Source organism: Sparus aurata, chromosome 5 (assembly GCF_900880675.1).
Source record: "Sparus aurata chromosome 5, fSpaAur1.1, whole genome shotgun sequence".
NCBI lineage: Eukaryota > Metazoa > Chordata > Actinopteri > Spariformes > Sparidae > Sparus > Sparus aurata.
In genome coordinates, this window is record NC_044191.1 from 27036082 (window position 1) to 27046188 (window position 10107).

Genomic DNA, 10107 nt, shown 5'->3' on the forward strand with positions numbered 1-10107 from the left:
ACAAAAGGGAAATTGGGTCAAATAGTAACGGTGTGCGGTCTGTGTGTGTTTTACAGGTGAACGAGGAGACGGTGGAGAGGCTGGTGGTCCAGTACCCTCACATAGTTTTCAGCACAGTGATGCAGGACTGCAAGAGAACCCTGGAGAGAGCTTATCAAATGGGCTGGAGCCCCAACACCTCAAACGCTTCGTAGCTACCGCTGGATCACAAGCAGACAGACACACACACACATGTGCACATACACATGGATACACACACGAACGCATATCTAAACAGACTTCCCCTTTTTTGGTGTACAGACACGAACACACACAACATTTGCAGCTCAGTCATGTTTGCTTCTCATCCACTGTTCAAACATGCATGTGAGCATGTAGCGACACACACACACGCACACACACACACACACATAGACAAAAATGTCTGGTCCATCAACCGTTTCATTCGAAGCAAATCTCCCATTTTAATAATTTAAGTAAAACTTGCCGCCTGGTATTTTATAATTAAGTCAGACTTCACAATGACAAGAATCAACAACTCGACTGATTCACCCTCAACATCATCATCTATACGTGCAACAATGTAGTGTACTTTCTCGGACCAGAACCTCGAGTGACAGTCTTTTTTGGGGGGTGCAAAGCAGTGCACCAACAAGTGTTTATTTGATATCTAATTTAAGTGAGTGTTACTTGATAGAGTATTAATCCTCATACATTTTAAATCCTCCACGTCACCTTTGATGGAGTAAGTGTGAAGTTGCATAAGAGTGGGGGGGAGGCCTGGTCCTGATGATGTGAAAAAGATCCAAACAGACATTCAGCGATGGTCCGACCACAGTTGTTTTTAATGAGAAAAGTAGATTCAAAAACGGTTTGTTGCACAAACTGAAACTGATGTCCCGCGAGCGCTGCGCCCACGTCAGCCCTCTGCAGTGTTTGCTTCCTTCAAACTGAACTCAACTGCTGCAAGTGAGATCACACGAGACACAGCAGAGACTCGGAGATCAGGAGACGACAATACCACAACTTTCAGTCTGGGAAGACAACCGAACTGCCGGGCCTTCAGAGCTCACGTCAGGCATTCTGAGGAACCTGTGATGTTTATTTTGCCTAATTAGAAGATTTTTTTGTTTTGTTTTTTTGCTCCTCTCTTGGATGTTCAGTACAGTGTTCAAGGCGTCTGTGGACTCACACTTGTTGAGATTGTTGACAAGGCTCCGTTTGAAGGACAGAGCTCTTCGCTGTGACTTAAACTGCACATTGTCACGGTACGGAAGGAAAAATTCAGGCCACGAATCAGTCGAACCCCCTGGCAAATGCATGGCAGGAAAACAGCACTGAATACTCCTTTGGAAAAAAAAAATGCATGTTTACATTGAGATTCTCACCTTATTTTTTCAGCTAAAGAGATAATTGACGTGAGACGAGACAGGATGAAATTAAGTTGATCTGACGTTTTAAATTAGCCCCTGTAGGACTCGGGAACAGTGCTGCTTCCGATGCCGTGTGTAGATTTAAGGTTGACTGAGCATCACCTTGAGTCAGGAGAAGAATGAAATCGAACCATGCTTGAAATAGAAGTTGCCTTTACCTAAAAGAAAAGAAAAAAAAAACATGGTCATGTTATCAGAATAAATTAACCACAACCATCGTGATGACAGGTAAGAGGGAACGTTGCCTTAAGTGGTCAGTCGGTAATCGCCACCGAATTAGCAGCCTGCAATCAACCCGGGATCTACTAAAGAAATGTTTATCTGATACTATATTCCCATTGTTTGATCTGATATATACGTATAAATGAATACTGTGTGGGATTTACTTAGCCTATTATTGGTTTTGAAACATATACTTGTAATATTATCAATGTAGCAACGCAATGAGGGAATTATCTTTATTAGTGGTGTAGGATGTAAAGAAAAAACTGGCTTGGGCCCGTAACCAAGGCCGGTAGAAGTTGGTAGGTAGGAGTTGATCTTTTTTTTTTTTTTTTCCATCTATTCTATAGAAATTTAGTAGTGTACAGTTTAAAAAAAAAAAATGCAAATAACCAGGGTATTTTTCTATGGTGTGAACCAGCTCTGGGCTCAGCCTCCACACACTGTCACTCGATCACACAATAGCTTACTGGGCTTAAGGGTTTGAGTAAGACTGTAAACTTTCTACAGCATATAGAGATTTCAGACAATTAAAAAACCATGTTCATTCTACCCTTGTCAGGATTTGTAGACTTTAATCGAGGGAGAATTTCTCCCTCGGCCTGTTTTTTGTTCCGTTTTCTGTTCTTTTGTAATCCCCATATGCACTTTCTTCTCTGCTAGATGTTGACACACTTGATTCCTGATTTGTTAAGGCAACCGTAAATGACTGGATTTACATAAAGATGAATAAAACACTACTACTTCAAGCTCTTTTTTTCTTCCTCTTTTCTCTTTGTGTGTGTGAAATTGAGGCAAGAGAAGAATATACAGAATGACAGTGGAATAGTTTTCCGCTCATTTTCCATCATCTGTGGACTGCTTAAAAAAAACCTTCTTTCCGCAGACATTTTTTATTACACCAAGTATATTTCAACACTAATACCAGAGATACCATAATGGTAGACATGGTGAATTTCAAAACGAACATAGATTGCATCTGTATTCTCAGGTTAAATGCAAATCAGGATGCCAGCATGTTTTCCCATCACAGCTAAAGGCCTTGGAATGCACAAGGTTGGCATACTGATGCCTCTGTATCGTTAGAAATAAAGATGTTTTCCACAGATGTCCATGCATTGATAATGTATTTTCTCCCGACGCGATGACGGCAGCCAACCTGCGTTCCCGTTGAAGGGGCGCGCGCGATGTCAAGGTCAGAGCGGTTGTCGCGATCACAGGAGCTTCACGTCTGAGACGAAGTGAGGAGACGTCAGCCCACCGCCCAGCAAGACAGCAAGGGGCCTCAAAGAGCTGTAAAAGCTGTCCCTCAATATGTCGCCTCTCTTTGACAATATTGTCCCTTTCAAGTGCCTATTTTACTGTTCAGTGTGTTTGTGTTGTTTCATGTCCGCCGATCAAACATGAACGGTGGCATCAAACGGGATGTGAAGGTTGCTTCTCACCCAGATAGATTCTTTGAGTTGTCAACACAATTTGTGTCAACTCGAGGTTCAATCCACCTGAGTCACAGCTAAAGGATCTTATTCTAATCGCAATCAACGTACGTGGGAGCCGTGTTTTTGTCAGTTCATGAAACACATGCATGCTCACAACACATCTTTAAGTTGTATAACGATGAATCTGCTCTTTAAACATCTCAACTGTGGAGATGAGTGAAGAGAAATTTTCATTTTCTACTTGTCCACGTCAAACACTGCCACAGTGAATGGATGCCAACACCTGTACAATCCCTGTTGCTCATTCCTAATTTTACATTTCTGGCCAAACTCTTTCAGAAATGTGCTGATTAAAAACTGTAATGTTGTTTTTTTGTTTTTTATTTGTGGTTTTGTACCAGAATGCATTATGTTGAAATGTTTCGCTTGTTTTTTTTTTTTTTTTTTTTTTTTGAACATCTCTTTGGAACAGTGTCAGCATCACAAACCAGTGTTTGGTACAGGCATGCTTTGTTTGATTGAAATAGATTTCACAGGTGTTCATCCCCCGTAACTGTTGGAACAACACTGACTCACAACAAAGTGATAACAGCATTACAGCTGCAGAAGATTTGAAATTACAAAATATATATATATATATATATATATATATATATATCTATATCTATATCTATAGATATAGATATAGATATAGATATAGATATAGATATATATATATATATATATATATATATATATATATATATATATATATATATATATATATATATATATATATATATATATATATATATATATATTATATATATATATATATATATATATATAGATATATATATATATATATATATACAGATATATATATATATATATATATAGATATATATCTCATATATCATTTTCATTTGGCACTTTTGGCCTTTATTAGATAGCAACAGTGTAAATACAGGAAGCACACATGTGAAAGAAAGAAAGGGGTGTAACATGGAACAAAAGTCCTGCTGCATTGTAAACCACAATAATGCACTGGAACATTTTTTTCTGTAAGTGACTTACCGTAATTCATACACTGATGGCAGTGGCTAACATGCCAGGTGCCGACCAGCACATCAGGAGCAGTTTGAGGTTCAGTATTTTGCTCAAGGACACTTCAACATGCAGACCAGGGGAATCGAACCAGCGTCCTTCCGCTACCAAGACGCTGGCTCTACCCCTGATTCACAGCCGCCCCTAAGTAGCGATGTATCAACACTTCATGAAGGCTTTCACCTGATCCTGGAGTGTACCGAAGTCCGACTGCTGTGCCTCGAAGCCACTGATGAGGATTGCTGCTTCTCCAGGTGTCGGGACAAAGCAGGTCTGACCTGGAAGTCAGAGGGTCAGTTCCTTAAAGGTGTGCAAGGGTGTCTGTGGTCACAGTTTTAACTCGCTCTTTATCTCCTCTGCACCCTCTTATCACGGAAACAGAGTGAGAAATCTACAACTATCATTGCGAGGAGAGCTGAGGCCTTGCCCTCCTTGCTCTCTTCCACCGACTGTCTATAAAAGATATAAAACAGACAAATGTTCACTGAATGATGTTTTTCTGGTGTGTTTGACTGTTTGGCCTGTATATGAGCCAGTGAGGGTGTAAAAAAAAAAAAGACTGCCCTTCAGTGAATAGCTTTTCAGTGTTATTTCTCCAGCAAGAAAAACCCTAGTTCAATAGATTGTACTTCACTGGCCCTGACAAGCAGAGACATTAATAATTCGGCCTTTGGCTTGGTCTCCTCTGCATCTGTCAAAGGCCTTCTGATTTTAGACTGACAGGGTTTTTTAAATACCTCTGCTGCAAATGAGCTGATCTCCCCACACTCCCCTCCCATCTCTCTCTCTCGGGTAAATTATGCAGCTTGCTGAATTTTACTGCTGCCAATTAGCGCCTTTGCAAATGTGAGTGTATGCCATCGATTCTCCCGCTGATTGAGGTGGATTCCATCAATGGCTCACACTCCTCGGACTTCTGCAATATTCATCAAGGTGGAAGGAGGCGTCTGTCCGACACTTGGAAGAGAAACTGCCCTCCGGAAAAGAAAAAGAGCTCGCGGGGCACGGCGGAATAGCAATAGAGAGCAGTAATTAAACTTGGTAAATATTCATGTGGTCATTACATTTTTAATGAGGAGCTGATAAGAATTGACGCTGACCATACAGGACATTTGTCATGTCGGACCTGCAAGGACGTTAGTCTAGTCCTCCCAAGAAATTAGTATTTTTCGAGACCTAATCATAGCTGACATTGACGGATGTCCTCGACTGAAAAGGTAGAGGCTCCTTTGAACTTCCTCGCAGGGATTGATACAGAGCATCTCTTCATGATGAAGGCTGTGCTTTAGAAACATGGCAGTCCTCCCTCCTTAAGCACTCGTGGATTGTCAAGAACTAAGCATGTCTGAGTCTTTGTGTTTGTGATGCCTTAGAAAGAGATGGAGGGTGGGCGGTATGCTTGTTAGCCAACACGCAGTAACTTGTTGATCCAGCCACTGGTGGTGCCCGTGATGAGGTTTGATGAGGTCTATTGTAGTAGCCATCTGATACAGTGCAGCCCCCATCACCAGCTTGGGACCATCATTATACCGAAATCTTACTTGTGCAGAGCAACGTATTCACGGCTTTTCTGAACAAGCCGTGTCTTGCCTTAGAGTATTTTCCATGACCTTGGATGGTCATCTTCGCCTCACACGGCTTCCATGTGGTTGAAAGAGTCTCCTTCTCTTCCTGACTGGCTCCCAGTGGCCGACTGCGGAGGGTCTACCCCGCTAAAGCCTCCCTTCATCCTCTTCATCCTACACTGAATCAACTTTACTCTGGCACCTCCCAGCATTCCCTCCGCTTCACCCCTGCCCTCTCCAAACCCAGAGTCTTCCTTTCCCTTGGAAATTATGTCAATCATTTATCCGCATCGGGGCCAAGAGCTTCGATATTTATCAACATATAACACCCAAATATTTCCTGTCAATCATCATATACTGTTCTCACCCCCTCCCAGGGGAGCGAGGAGGCATTTTGCCTGGCTACCTGTGGTATTCTGCCCGCCTATGGACTTGTGTTGATTCTGCAGTTGAGAAAGAGCATCGTGTCAAATAGTGAAGATGTTAATGGGTTGACTTTGTAACCGACACTGCCTTTGAGCTGCAGCAACCAGCTCAGTGTTGCTATTCATGACTCCGGAGGAGCCCGTGCCGTACAGGCCCAGGCGAGACTCACAGCGAGTGTTTGAATCACGCCTGCTCGTTTACTTGTTTTGGACGGATGAAGTTGGTTAGAGAAGGACGAATTTTCCTCCTAGTCACTGCGTCTGGAAATTGAACTTGAACATGATAGATCCCGGCAGTCCCCGGCTTGATGTATGAAGATTTATGAGTATGAATTCCGCTGTAATGGTTTGCCTCTCACCAGGGGCTACAACTAAACCAGCTTTCCTGTCCAACCTCATGAAGATAAAAAGAAATGAGATTTGTTAATCCACCAAATTTTGACATCCTCCCAACGGGCTCGCTCCTGCCGCCTGGGGGCAATATCAACCAATGAGTACCCTCAGAAAAAGTGAGGTTTGCGGAGAGAGCGTGTGTGTGCAAGGATAATGAAGTCACAGTGACTTCCCCCCCCCCGTTGTATGGCTCAATGTAGATGTTGTCTCACTGTCTTTCAAGCTGGAGTTAATTGCGGTGTTTAGGCAGCGCTCGGTCTAGCTTCTGAACGGCAAAGGTTAATTAGCTACAGAAGGATCTCCACACAAGATATGTTGACATTTACATTTCCTTCCTGGCTAAAAAACCGAGAAAGAAACCCCATTCGGCTGCGGCGGGATGGAATAGGGGGAGAAAAATGATTCCTCCACAAACACCCTCATTTCTATGCAAGGCTTGGTGTTGATATGCAGATTTGGCAGTTGGATGACATTTAAAAGTAGTTAATTGTGCAAATCTTTGTTTTAGAATGGAAAGGTCGTGGATAGTGAGAGTCTTTCATCATGAACTAACAACCCCCCCATCATCAGCACAGCTGCAGAGAAGGGGCGGGGAGGGGGTTGTTGGTTTCTCCGCTGACCGCCTTATAAAAGTCGCCCATTGCTTTTCAAGGTGGTTCATGAATATTTATATGCACAAACTCTTTTGGAAAATGAAAATTAATCTGCAGCCTGACGGGAGATGACTTGGCTATCTGTTTTCACCTAAAAAAACATAATTCTCCCCATTCAGGATGAGAATTGTTTTCTTTCTCATATTCCTAAATGTCTGGATATCTAATTAGGCATGTTGCCTCTTGATGAGGGACAATTTTGTTTTATTGCGATGCATTTTCGCTCTTATTACGGCACAACTCGACGGGCAACTGTTATGTTTTTCTCCTATAAGATTTGTTTGTGTTTGGCTGTCAGCACTTAACCGTTGCAATTGTGGGGGTAAACCTGCACAGGGAAAACAATCCCCTCCTCTGGAAGCAAAATGATGATGCTAAATAGATTTATTGCATGTAATATTTTGTCCATATTCTGAATATTACCATCTAACAGGCAATACTGGTGAGAAAGCACAATGAATTAAAGATACAGCAGGTGCACAGATTGGAAATTTTACACCTGGTTTCACCTGAATAGCACAAATGGATACATAATTGCTCCATTTCATCACTTCCCTTCGCTGGGTGACATTAAAGGGAGCTCTTTTTGAGAGAAGGCAGTAAGGATGAATACATCCAACTGGGGACTTGAGCAATGCTCGAATCCGATCATGCATATTTCTATTTGTCTTTCAGCTGAAAAAAAAAAAAAAAAAAAAAACCCTCTGTCTTTGATTTAGCTACCATTAGGGTTCCTCCAAGGATACGCCGGTCTTGTTTGCTCGCTGAAATAACTCGGTGCACATTTAATCAACGGCTGATTCACCGACTGCTCTTTGTTTTCTCCTTGAAGCACGATCTCACATCCTCCCTGGGGCGGTTTTCATCAATTAAAACAGTCCGGCCCTGTTCTAAAGCCACAGATGGCCAGCGTCAGACCCGACCAGATTCAGGGTCTCCCAGCCAACTGCTCTGACATGTCAGACATGCTGGTATGCCTTGTCACTCCCCACTCCTCCACTGTAACAAAGGTTGGCCCGACTCCCCTCTGGAGCGCCAGGCCCAAGTGGCTTCGTGGAGACGTGAGGCGTGACGGAGCCCCAGTCTCAAGGCCAAGAGTGCACCCCAAGACCTCCTTTCAAAGCAGCCCCTCCCTTCTTCCTCCCCTCCTCCTCCTCCTGAAACCTAGTGTCCATTTAATCCTTCTTCAATTCCATCTCTCGCCACCCGAACCCCCCAATCGACACCCCCCCCCCCCCCCCTCCGCTCCCTCCAGAACAGAACAGTCGCGCACAAACATTCCTCTTTGCATTTTCCTCGCTGAATTCTCCCCTCATTTTCCATCTCCGAATCTCACACGCTCACACTTGCTACTCGCCGCCTCTCGGCCCCTCGGCACCCCGACCGCCCAGTCCCTCCGCCCACCTTCGGTTGCTTTCCAGGGGTGTGTATTTCACGCCCTGGTGGCTGGACAGGCTCCGGGTGATTTCCCAAGGTGGGGGCTGAAGGTTGGGCAGGAACCGGTGGTGTGGAGTGATGTCAGAGCGCGCGGACAGGGGTTTGTGTTCGGGTGTGCGCGGTGTGTGCGGTGTCGCCGCATATCTACGCGTCTGCATGTGTAGGAGTATATAGTTTGAACTCCCTTCAAAAGGCCAGCTGTACAAACGCTGCGCTGAATGAGAGAGGTGTTGAATTAACAAGCCATACGAGGCACCCTATTCTCCTGTGTTGCTCCACACACTGACCTGGCAATAATGAGGCGGAGACACATTACAATGGTTCTTTATGGGTTATGTTCTGAACATTACTAGACCAAAGGGGCTAATGTGCTGGTGTGCGGAAAAGCCAGATGAAATGACAGCGCAGCGAGCCAACTGGGTGTAATGAGAATATTGTGTTTTGGATAAACCGAAATGGGGTGAATTTGCACAGGATGTGGGCCAAGGCAACGTTCCCCGCTGCGCTCTTTAGACAGTGTTCGGGGATCTTTTTCAAACCAGCATGACAGTGCTTCCTCTGCTGTGGCCGAGCTCTGAAAAACACAGGCTTTATTTATTTATTTACCTCTATTTACCCAGGCTAGTTTGACCGAGCGCGCTGGGCTGCTTTCTCCGAAACGCCCCGCTTCACCCACATTCAGTTACACACATTTCACACCTCTGGGAAACCGAGGTTTCCCCCCGCTGTTGTTCACAGAGCGTTTTTCTACTTGACCAGCCGGGTGTTAATTGCCTTGCTCAGGGTCACTTCCACAAGCTTGGGAATGCGCTGGCTTCTTTTTCCTTTTTTGCTCTGCCCTCGTGCTCCCAGCTAAGGGATTTGAACAAACAGCCTCCTAGTAAAAAGTCCAATTCTCTGAGCTCCCCTTATGGTCGGTGCAGAAATAGGTAGACAGAAGAGCCCTTTTGAGTGCGCCTGAAGTTTTTTTGTAGCACTCGCCAAATGACCTGCTCGCTGTGCTCAATAGGAGTATCATAATGTTAACTGCAGACTCCCAGCTTGTTGCATTTGGCTCCGCTGTATTGTCTCCTCGGAGTAATTAGCCGAGTGTCTGCATGTCAACACTGCGGCTACGTTCAGCTACGTGACGGCCGAGCACGTCTCTGATGTGATCTTTCGTCTCCCGCGTGTGCTACAGTGCTTCAATACCAGCCAGAAATGACTTCATCAAAAAGAAGGCAGGATTCATATCTCAAAACTAAACATGTGGAACAATATGCTGGCACCGGCGTCAGTGCCGGACTGCGAGTGTGTGTAGGCATGTCCACCAGTGTCCGTGCCTATAGGCGTTACAGTACGTGACCAGCCTCCATGGATTTTTTTTTTTGTCTGCCTGTCCAACACCCACCATTGTAACCATAAACAACATATAAAAGCCACTATTCAGGAAATTAATCCATGTGGTTTACAGC

The 10107-nt window shown here is 44.2% G+C and overlaps 1 protein-coding gene across 1 annotated transcript in view; it reads left to right on the forward strand.

The window, feature by feature from the left end:
* Positions 1-2404, forward strand: part of fbxl17 (F-box and leucine-rich repeat protein 17) — a 227919-nt gene extending 225515 nt beyond the window's left edge. The window contains exon 11 of the mRNA XM_030416214.1: positions 57-2404. Coding sequence (XP_030272074.1) covers positions 57-194 — 138 coding nt within the window. The 3' untranslated portion in view covers positions 195-2404. The remainder of the gene's footprint in view (positions 1-56) is intronic.
* Positions 2405-10107: the final 7703 nt, after the last annotated feature.